Genomic DNA, 11755 nt, shown 5'->3' on the forward strand with positions numbered 1-11755 from the left:
GCTGTATTCAAAACAATTGTTGAGGACAGAAGGGCATATGCATTGGAAGCTGCCTTCTCCCAAAAAGCATTGGTCTCAGGGGTTTTCAACCAGTGTGCCATGGCACCCTGGGGTGCCTTGAATGATAGTCGGGGTGCTGCAGGCAACACTAGACTCTGTCCCTCTTTCCTTTCCTCCCTCCTCTGATGCCCTCTTGCTTTTCTGCCTCCCAAAGGTTTGTGCGGCTGTTTGTTGCTGCAGCCCTGGCTATAAGCTCCCCAGGCGAATGGTGCCTCTGGGGCTGGCCAGGGGGTGCTGGTTCCCAGGAGCTGAGGCAGCCAGAAATTTAAAAGGCACTAGCCTTTATGAACAAGCAAAATTTAGTTCTTTTCATCTGCACATTACAATGGAGCTATGTATAATATTAGTCCACTTCTCTGCTTCAGAATTGTATTGGGAAGTGATTTGCAGTGAAGAAATGGGTGGTGGGATGCTTTCCTCACCTAATGTTTTCCCCTTGAACTACCCCTAACTGCTTTTTCCCTTGAAGGGTTTGAGGTTAAACATGGACTCAAAGCCCCACAGTGATAAAAGAATCTGGGAAGCAAGTTTCAGGAGAAACTTCAGGATGATCAAATGAGGGGGGGGGGTTAACCTATTTCTCAACTGCATAAATCTCGTTCCTGAGGATGGTTTCATAGAGTTGGAAGGGACCCCAAGGGTTATCTAGTCCAACCCACTGCAGTGAAGGAGTCACTGCTAAAGCATCCCTGACAAACGGCCATCCAACCTTTGTTTAGAAACCTCCAATGAAGGAGAGTCTCCAACTTCCCAAGGGAGACTGTTCCACTGTCAAACAGCTCTTACCATCAGAAAGTTGAAATAAATAAATAAATATTAAAAAAATGTCCAGTAGCAACTTAGAGACCTACTAAGTGTGTTCTGTGTAAGCTGTGTGCATGCACATTTCTTCAGATACGAAAAGCTCATTCCCAGAACAAACTTAGTTGGTCTCTAAGGTGCTACTGGACAATTTTTTATTTCTTTATTTATTTCAACCGTGTCAGACCAACACGGCTACGTACCTGCATCAGAAAGTTCTTCCTGATATTTAGTTGGAATCTCCTTTCTTGTAACTTGAATCCATTGGTTCTAGTCCTACCCTCTGGAGCAGGAGAAAACAAGTTCCCCCTTCCATGTGACAGCCCTTGAGATGTCTGAAATCTCTTTTCCAGGCTAAACATAACCACCTTCTTCATTGGTTCCAAGGGAGTCTGTTCTGCTTAGTTCCATAAAGTTCTTCCTAATATTTGGTCAGAATCTCTTTTCTTGTAATTTTAATCCCCTCGTTCAGGACCTATTCTCTGGAGCAGCAGAAAATAAGCTTTCATTTATCTGAGTGTTTATTGTTGTTTTATTTTTATTTTTATGTAATTTTATGTCATACACTCTAATGTAAACAAAGATATATCTCAGTGCAACCATGTTAAACAGTTAAAAGAGGAAAAGTAATAATAAACTATGTTACCAAAAAAAGGAAAAGCTTGCTTTATCTTCCATGTGATAGTCCTTCAGATATCTGAAGATGTCTATCATACACTTGTCAGCCTCCTCTTCTCCAGGCTAAATGTACCCAACTCCCTGAAACATTCCTCATAAGTCGTGGTTTCCAGACCTTTTATTATATTGGTTGTCCTCCTCTGCACATGTTCCAGTTTGTCAATATCCTTCTTAAACTATGTTCACTGGTGGAGAAAGGGAGGTGCGGCCTGCCCCGGGTGTCATCCCTGAGGAGGGGTGACATCGCCGCAGGCGGCACCCCCCTTGGGACGCTTGCTGCCACTGGCACAACCCCCTGGGATGCTAGCCCCGCCACTCCAGGTACCTGCTAGCTCCGCCTCTGACTGTGTTGCCCAGAATTGGACCCAGGACCCAATATAGTCTGACCAAGGCAGAACAGAGCAGTACTACTACTTCCCTTGATCTGGACACTATATTTATGTTGATGCAGCCTAGAATAGCATTAGCTTTTTTGCTGCTGCATCACATTGTTTACTCATGTTAAGGTTGTGGTCTGCTAAGACCCCCTCAATCCCTTTCACATGTGCCACCCATCCAATTTCCCAAGTGAAGTACATTTTGTTAGTTTTGGCCCAGTTCTCCATTCTTTTAAGGTCATTTTGAAAACTCCCAGTTTGGTGTCATCTGCAAATTTGATGAGCATCCCCCCTAGTCCTTCTTCAGGGTTGGTTTGTAGTGGAGAGGCAGCTGGCATGCTAACTGTACTTACAGTTGGGCTGTAAAACATAGTTTTTACCTTAGTGTAACTACAGTGAGTTCAAACATTAGATATGAATACTATAATGATTTTAGAATGCATATTGTAATTGTTAAATGTTTGCAGAATTTACTGTTCATTTTTCTACCCTACAGGGAGACCCAGGAAAGACAGGTATTCCTGGCGTGCCTGGAGAGAAAGGTGAAAGAGGTGTTCCAGGAATTCCAGGCATCCCTGGCTCCCCAGGTGCCAAAGGGCTACCAGGTCTTCAGGGTTCTCCAGGTAAGTGATCCAAAGCTTCTTTCAGTATTTTATGATAAAGCTAAGCCTAGTAAGTACTCAGCTGACAACACTAAAACCTTATACTTCTTTATTATAAAGGTATTCCAGGAATCCCAGGTGAAAAAGGTGGAAAGGGATTACCAGGCTTAGATGGTTTTCCTGGCTTAAAAGGAGAAAAAGGTAAATAAATAATATTTTTGAAGTCAAAATTGCTATTTCACTCTAAAAACAGCAACATAATGGTTACTCTTTGTGATTTACACAGCATTTTTTAAAAAATGGATGTTAAGGGCATGTGGATTTTTAAAATTAGAAGGCAAGAATAAAATTTGACAAGTATGTTAGACCTTCAACAACAGAGATAATTCAGTGTATAATTTAACAGTGAATTCTGTTTTCAATAAACCAGCTAATGGGGTAAATTAGGGAGGTTCTGTCTTTCCTACTTCAGGCTTTCCTGTTTCTTTCTCTTAAAATTATACAATATTTTTGTTCAATTCCCTCAGTAAAATGTTATCAGAATATCTTTTCTCTGTGGATTTCAGCTGCCTTATTTAAGTGACTTTGCTAACAAAAGAAAGCAAAGCTTTGCAAGCCAAGCTTATAGAACTCTTCTGTGTTGCAGTTCTGGCTTTATATAACATAATTCTGGACCATATTAGCCCATATTGGGAACAGATTTAATAATGCCTAAGAGCCTTAAAAAGTGGATAAGATGATAATCAGATGCTTCAATAGATGACAAGCACATTCTCATAATTGCAAGGAAAGGCACTAGCACTCTGGGCAGCTCCATGCAGGGCTCAGGGTGGAGACTCCACAAGACTTGGATAGTTAACCCTTTTCTGCTTGAGGGCCACATTGATGATTTACCACACCTCTGTGGGCTGCATGCCAGCAGACATACACACTGGGGGGACGGGGATACACACACTGGGTAAGACAGGCAGTCTTCACCCATCTCTACACACAGAGACGGGTCCATAAGAGCAATTCAATTCATATCTATTCAGAAATAATTATATTCAGTAGAGCTTTCTGCTAGACAAAAGATGTAAACCTGTGTTGCTGAGGTGTGTGGAAAGAGAGCAGAATTGGCAATCTTTAGCAGAGGACAGTACTTTTCAGGTACAGTAGACTCACAACGTATACAGGGGTTATGTTCCGGGGTGTGTATGTGTGAGTGAGATCTCATGAGAGCTTCCCAGAGCTGGTAGGCAGGGTCTGCACCTTGCATAAAAACTCTTTCCACAGCAGGAAAATCCTGCACAAAAAGAGCTTTTAAGCTCTCCACTTTCCATGCATTTCATTTGTGTGATTTCAACCAACTGGCTATTAACCACATAATACTAAAATTGCATAAGTCGCAAGTTCACTGTAAATAGTTAAAGAGAAATCAGCATTTTGAGACTTTTCTAAAGTGCTGTATATTTGAATAGAGCACAGCAAAGTAGTGCTAGTTAATCCCCAGCTGACTGCTTTTGCTAATTGCTTGGCCATTGTTCTTCTGTCTGTTTCCCACTATGATACCTTTGGCAACTATCACCAGTAATCATTAGTCTTCAACTTCAGAAGACATCACCATCAGTTCCCAAAACTGCACCCAGAAGCATCAACAGAGTGAATAGAACATTTTGGAGAGCACAGGAAACTCCTGGAAGTAATCTGAGGGTGCTAGGTGAAACCCCAGGGAGGTTAGGAACAGCTTGAAATTGGGGGTTTTAAAAATCACACACAGATATTCCACAGAAATGTTGGGGTGCCCCACAGGGTGCTTCAAAAGTATTGGAGGGCTTTGTATGGCCCATGGGCTGCAGGTCCATGAGAGGTAGACTGTCTTGTTGTAACCCACTCTAGGAGCCTTCTTGGATGAATAATAAAATAATATAAATACTGCTTTAGCAGCATTCATCCTCAGGCTCAGTTGCTAGCTTCAGTGACAGGAGCCTCTTGTTTAAAGGACCCCTGCCTGTTGACTGGGGAAGAGGACAGACTGTGCTTCCACTAGGGCTTTTGCGCTGGAGCACTCTTGAGTCAGAGGACAGCAACATGGCATCCTCTGGCCAGAGAGTTACAGGCACATAAACACATGACATGCACATTCCACTTGGGCTTGACCATATTTACGCACGTTGCTGCAAAATTAATAAATTATATTAACCAGGGAATGGCACCAAAATGGTGCAAAAACAACTCATTATGAAAGCAGTGTGGAACGAAGCTTGTCATTTCAAGAAATCAAGCCTTGAAGACTTGCGTTGGACATTTGAAAGCAGAGAACTGCAACCTGTGCTGCTAACAAGTGATGCCACCCCTGACTCCTTCAAAAATATTAATCTTTGTGGATGCCAGAAGGGATGTGGAACTCCTTGGTGCAAGTGTAAAAACAGCAAAATGACATGTGCCACAAACTGTAAATGTTACATTGCAGTTTGTACATGTGTAAGATCTGTGGACTCAACTTCAGCTTCAGAGCTCAACAGTGCTGCAGATCAAATTTGTAGATGTAGCAAAATGTATTGATTGAAAGTAAGAAAATTAATTTTAACTGCAGTGTCCTGTTTTATAATCTTCTTATCAAAATATCATTCATGATTTGGCACGTTAATATGCTCATGTGAGCCAGAAAAAGGGTTTTGCAGGAAAGCCAACTTTGTACATGTGAAGAGATTTTTGAAAATTGTGTAAGTCACAATTTTTGTAATAACAAATAGTCTGTCTTTTCTGAAAAATGAATACGTTCACAATTTTTCAAGATAGCAATAAAGTTAGGCAACAGAAAAATTGGCAACCTACATTTTAAGATTCAGAACACTTTCTTGATGAACAGACACCATTTCTTCTTGTTGTTTATACACCATCCTTTATCCGAAGATCACCGGGCGGTTTACACTATAAAAACACATAACATAATAATAATTTTAAAAATCAATAACTCAGACACCCTGACACATTTAAAAGACCGTAGATTTTTTAATCAGCCAAAGCCCTGGGCAAATAATGTTTCCACTTGGTGCCTGAAGATATGAAATGGAGATGACAGGCAAGCTTCGCTGCGGAGAGCATCCCACCAGTGGGGAGCCATGGCAGAAAAGCCCCACGTCGGTTCATATGGGGAGAGATGGTCCTTGAAGTGTGGCCGTCCTGAGCCATTTAAGCCTTCATAAGTCAAAACCAGCATTTTTAATCTGGCCAGGATAGGTGCCCCAGTGAGCAGCCTGCCCATTGAATTCTGCACCAGCTGTTTCCACGATTCCACCATTTTGTTCCTCAAAATTTGTCTGTTTATCTTTTGCAGGTGACCTTGGGCCTGAAGGTCCCCCAGGAGCTCCTGGAGAAAGGGGCCAGCCAGGACACGATGGAATCCCAGGCTCACCTGGTGCAAAGGGTGACCCAGGTGAGATATTTCTCTTCTTTTTCTTCTAGTATGTAATATTTTTACCACAGTAGATGCCTGATCATATACTTTAAACAAATCTTAATATATATTTTTAAACAAGTGAATATTGATGTTTTAGCCCTGCCAGTATCCTGAGGGATGGCAGGATACCCAGTGAATTGTTCAGATTCTGGGGACAATCTAGAAAATTTAAACACAATTAACTTCCTCTAGATGCTGCTCAGTATGTACACTGCAAATGCAACTATTTTTAACTGTTCAAATGAAAGTACGCTTTACACAGGGACCCGTGTACATGGCCACAAAATATCTCTTCAATTTTTAGGGATGGACAGCTAGAGCTTGACTATATAGGAATATGATAAACTCCACAGCAGTGATTCATGTGGCAAAATGATTATTGACATGGTTTTGTCCTTGGCAAAATGTGCAAAAGTGAAATTAAATAAAACTGCCACAGAAACATGTATACACAAGTCCTTATCTAGAAAGATTATCTTTGGTAGGTTGAATTATGGGTTGTTTTTTCACTGTTCATGCTATTATTTCTACTTATAATAGAGTTTCCAGGGCATCTGACATATTCCTTTGTGTCGGTTGGGAATGGTCACCTAAATTAATGTACTACCCACTGGCAAAGGAAGAGGAGTGCGGGGGGAGCGCATTGCCCCCAGCAGCGCGATCCCGGTGGGGTGCCATCGCGGCTGCCCCCCACTTGTGCTGAGCGCCACACCCCTGCAAGCAGTGTGCCACACCCCCGCCTGCTCTCCACCCTCAGGTGCCAGAGCATGAAGCTCCACCACTGGCACTACCCCAAGTCTTCTTGGTACCTTTTATGAACTCAAACCCACCTGAAGGGGGGTTTTCTTTCTCTTGTCTGTCCCCTGCTTTGGTTGAGCCAGCAAGTGAAAGGAGCTCTAATGTATCCATTAGCTTTGCTCCTATCTTCATTCCCCTCAACTCTGGAGGTTTCCTCTGCAGCAGTGGCAGACTTTGGATTCTCAAATTTCAGCAGCACCCTGTGTGACACTAAGAGACTGCTCGCCCCACCACCTCTGGCACTCTGTTCTACAGCTTTGTGGTGGTGCCCCCTGCAGCATGGCACCTAGTGTGGTTGAATTGGTTGTGCTGCTGTAAAATCACCTCTGCCTGCAGCTGCAGAGTACACACCTTCTATGGCCTCACTTTTCACTCAGATCTATTTCCCTGTATTTCGCTGTATTCTGCCCCTGGTTGCCTGGTTGCTTGCCTTCTGCTCTCTCACAGTCCCCAGAGATGTGGGTAGAGAAATATGAGTTCCGTAATGCTCCCCCATTCTCCTCCATGCTGTGTCCAGGCAAGATTTCTGGCCTACAAAAAGTGAAGAAAAGGCCAGAGAGAGACACTGTGAAAGTCTAACACAGTAATATAAGCTGGAGAAATAGAATTCCCAACTTCTTCCCACCCTAAATACTACAGTTTGCTCAGTTTAAGAACCCAGCAGGATTGGGGTGGGTGGGTGATAGATCCTTATACCTTGCTCTCAGTCACATAAAACAGCTTTTGCATGTGAGGCTGCAGTTCCTAAATCTTGTCTCCCTCTTGCTGTTCTGGCTTCTGGGATTCATAATATATTTTTTACTTGTTTTCCTCCTCCAAAAACTAAGTGTGTCTTATGGTCTGGTGCGTCTTATAGAGCAACAAATACAGTAATTCATTTCTAATGTGTGAACCAGCATCAGGGGCTTTGATGCAACAGTAAGATTTAATTTATGGAGAACATTTAAATTGCCTTACCTCGGTGCTACTATCTTCATCTTACAGGTATTCCTGGTAGAGGACTTCCTGGACTTCCAGGTGCAAAGGGAGAACGAGGTAATATAAATAACATCTCATGTAAAGCATACAGCCAAATAAAGAACCAGTTACATGCAAAACTAAAATATGATATATTTATTAGGCTGATGTGTCATCATAAAATAGGGAATAGCTTCATAGAGTGTGCATGCGTTGACACACTTGAAGATAATGACTGACTGATTTTAAAAGGCAGATTGCTGTCTGGAAAGCTGGGACATGAATAGGTTCTGTGAGACTCTTGGCAGGATCAGCTTTGTAAATAGAACATGTTGCCAAAGCAGTAGTTGTTGAGTTGCTGTGGTATAGGGTTAGTTGTGGTATAGGGTGTTAGATTAGGACCTGGGAGACCAGGGTCCAAATCTCCATTCAACCATGAAGTTCCCTGGGTGACCCTAGGCAACTCTCAGCCTAAACTACAGTACATGGAGGATGGGAGGAGCCATGTACGCCACCTTCTTTGAAGGAAAAGTGGGATATAAAAAAGCAAAAGCAAAGCAAAGAAAGAAACACACCAATCACACCTGAGTATTCCACCCCTTGTTCATTTTTACACACACTGTAATCCTCAACTGATGAGAAATTTAAGGGGTACCAGCACATACATTGGGCTTGATTTCCTTAGAGTGACTGTAACTGGGGACTGTGTGATATATGGAGGGCTGTGATTTATTTCGAGGAGTGCTCCCCAATACCATAGCACTGGATCCTCACAGAAAGCAAGATCAGGCTTCTGTGTCTTTCCATCTCCACCTCCAAGATGAGTCTGGTTATTCTTTCATATTCACCCTCCAACCAAGTGACGAAGGAAAGCTGAGCTGCATTACCAAAACCATTCTCTCCTTCCAGAATTGCCTTGTCATTGACAGACAGCTCCTTAAACAAACAAGGGTCATTAACCAGTGGCGGCATCATCATCATCATCATCATCATCATCATCATCATCATTATTGCACTGCCTTTCATCCAAAGATCACAGGGTGGTTTATGACTATTATTATTTATTGAATTTATATACCGCCCTATACCCGGAGGTCTCAGGGCAGTTCACAGAAAAGATCAACATAAAATCTACAGTACATATATATAATCAAAATAAAAACAACAACCCAATAACACACAACAACCAGAAAAGAGCCACATTTTAAAAGGGTATAGGATCTCAAACAATCAACCAAAGGCCTGGTTAAAAAGGCACATTTTTGCCTGGCACCTAAATATAATGAAAGCATGAGGCGAACTTCCCTGGGGAGAGCATTCCACAGATGGGGCCCATTCTGCAGAGAAGGCCCATCTTCATTTTGCCACCCTCCGGACTTCTTGAGAAGGAGGCATATGAAGGAGGGCCTCAGAAGATGATCTCAGGGTCCAGGTAAGTTCATATGGAAAGAGGTGTTCCTTGAGGTATTGCGGTCCTAAGTTGTTTAAGGCTTTATAGGTCAAAGCCAGCACATTGAATTGGGCTCAGAAACTAATTGGTAGCCAGTGGACCAGGATCGGTGTAATATGCTCAGACCGTCTTGCTCCAGTGAGCTACCTTGCCACGTGGGGGATAGGATTGAGCCCTGCGGAACCCACATTGAAGGTTCCACAGGGCTGCACCCTCTGGGAATGACCATCCAAGTAGGACTGGAACCACCGCAAAGTGGTGCCACCCATCCCTAGTTCAGAGAGTCGCTCCAGAAGGATACCATGGTCAGTCGTATCAAAAGCCGCTGAGAGGTCGAGAAGAATTAACAGGGACTTGTTTCCTTGTCTCTCTCTCAACAGAGGTCAAACAGGGTGAGCAGTTTCTGTGCCAAAACCATACCTAAACCCCGATTGAAATGGATCCCGAAAATCAGTTTCTTCCCAAAGCACCTGGATCTGGTCCACAACCACTCGCTCCAGAATCCTGCCCAGGAAAGGGAGATTAGCAACTGGCCGGTAGTTAGTTATGTTTATGTTTTCTGAAACCAGGGAAGATTTTTAAGAAGCAGTTTTACCACTGCCTCCTTCAAACAGACAGGGACCTATCCCCTCGTAAAGAGGCATTGACCTCCCTGACCCAGCCAGCTGTTCCCTCCCTGCTGGTTTTTATCAGCCAAGAGGGGCAAGAGGGTCTGGGCACAAATGGTTGCCCTGACTGATCCAAGCACCTTGTCTACATCCTCGAGACTTACCAATTGAAATTCCTCCAACACAACAGGACTAGACTGTGCTCTGGCCACCCCATGATATTCATCTGCTATAACAGCAGTCAAGATATTGGTGAATGCAAGCGATTTTATCCTCAAAATGCTTTGCAAACAAGACACAGCAAGCTATCACAGCAAGCTATCACCTTCTTTGGGCCAGCCTGACGACAACCGGACGACATAATGAAGATGCAATGGAGGCAGCAAAGTATGCCTTCTTTGCTGACTTCACTGCCACTAGGTAGGCTCGATAATGAGCCCTTACCAGTGTTCGGTTTCATTCATTCAGATCTTTCCTCCACCTGCATTCAACTGTCTCCCAGCTTGCTTCCTTGCCCAAAGCTCTGGAGTACACCAGGGGGCCAATCGGGCTCTGTGAAGTGGTAGAGGGCACTCAGGGGCGATTGTGTCTTCCACTGGATCCCACTGTGAAATCCACTGGATCCATCAGCCTCCGAGGGCAGACCTTCCTAATAGGTCCCCTGCCCCTGCAGAGGGGAAAAGGTACTGATATCCTAAATCTCAACAGGAAGTGATTGACAAGGGACTGATGTCAATGTCCCCCACCTTCAAATCACCCTCTTCCTGCCAAGTCGAGAAAACAAGGTCCAGAGTGTGGCCGGCTATGTGCGTTGGGCCGGTGACATGTGGGGACAGCCACCCCAGAGCCTGCTGCCTTGGCATGGATGTTGAAGTCTCCCAGAACCAGCAGTCTCGGTGTCCTCAATACCGCCTCCGAGACTAGCTCTGTCAACTCAAGCAGGAAAACTGCTGGGCAGCGAGGTGGACCGTAAACCAGCAGAATCCTAGTCTGTCCCCATTCCCCAAACCTGGAACACACACACTAGGAACCCCCCCCCCCGCCACTGGACAGAGAGCCTGGAGCTAGAGAGAGAATCTCTATAGACCACAGCAACTCCCCATCCCCAATGCTTGAGTCTGGCCTGATGCTGCACTGAGTACCCAATTGGGCACAGCTGGGTGAGACCCACTCTGCCCTGTTCACCCACCCAGGTTTCAGTGATACATGCCAGATCAGCCTCCTCATCATAATCAGATTATGGATGAGGGAGATTTTATTCTGGGCTGACCTGACATTCAACAGCAGCAGTCACAGACCCGAGGGCTGGCTGATATTTCAACCACAATTCCCCGAGTTGGAGGGAGGGACTGGCACAGTCACTAACTCTCTGTCCCTCCTCCCAAGCCAAACTTCCCCCAACCAGAACCACTGAAATTGGGCCTCCCCATGCTCCTCCCTTCCCAGGCACATCCCACCAAGTACATATCCTTACAACCCAGTTAAAAACAGTTAAAACACACAAAAAAGAATTTAAAAGGATATAAAGCAGTAGTCCTTATAAAACCTGTCAGGGCCAGGTAGATAGAGGCAGGAGCAGGGCCCTCAGGCAGGAGGCACCCTGCCCTCAGGAGCAGGGTGGTTTACAACATAAAAACACAAATGACATAGTAACAAACAAAAGTAAGACAATCTCTAGTAGTTCTGCTTGTTCTGCTCACCCTCTCCTCAACAAACTTCTCAACCTGGGAAAGAGCCTTACTAGAAAAATTAACCAATAAACTGAAACTGACACGGGGACAAAGACACCTTTACCCCAGTACTGCTCCCCTTTATCACATACACATCCCAACAAGACAATGACAAAAATCCACCAACAGCATACAAATCAGTATGGCTAACCTAATCCAAAACACCCACCTACCCCACTCATACATGAAAACAAAGATCACCACAGCCAACCACAAACAAACAACCACACCCTAGGTCAACCCCAACTTTTC

At 44.2% G+C, this 11755-nt stretch overlaps 1 protein-coding gene and 1 long non-coding RNA gene across 4 annotated transcripts in view; one reads left to right on the forward strand and one right to left on the reverse strand.

The window, feature by feature from the left end:
* COL4A1 (collagen type IV alpha 1 chain) overlaps positions 1–11755 on the forward strand; it is a 202071-nt gene that overhangs the window by 143229 nt on the left and 47087 nt on the right. For both annotated transcript variants that reach the window (XM_082215731.1, XM_082215732.1), the window contains exons 38-41: positions 2413–2539; positions 2639–2719; positions 5838–5936; positions 7743–7793. In XM_082215731.1, the coding sequence (XP_082071857.1) occupies positions 2413–2539; positions 2639–2719; positions 5838–5936; positions 7743–7793 (358 nt within the window). The remainder of the gene's footprint in view (positions 1–2412; positions 2540–2638; positions 2720–5837; positions 5937–7742; positions 7794–11755) is intronic.
* On the reverse strand, positions 640–7797 carry LOC309528435. Of its 2 annotated transcripts, XR_014217740.1 has the most exons (4): positions 7716–7797; positions 7110–7289; positions 5336–5431; positions 640–2276 (listed from the first exon to the last, which is right to left on the reverse strand). It is a non-coding gene; the product is annotated as an uncharacterized lncRNA (long non-coding RNA). The 2 variants fall into 2 exon arrangements; XR_014217741.1 differs by lacking the exon at positions 640–2276 and having other exon boundaries at positions 5068–5431.

Source organism: Podarcis vaucheri, assembly GCF_965113315.1.
Source record: "Podarcis vaucheri genome assembly, chromosome: 3".
NCBI lineage: Eukaryota > Metazoa > Chordata > Lepidosauria > Squamata > Lacertidae > Podarcis > Podarcis vaucheri.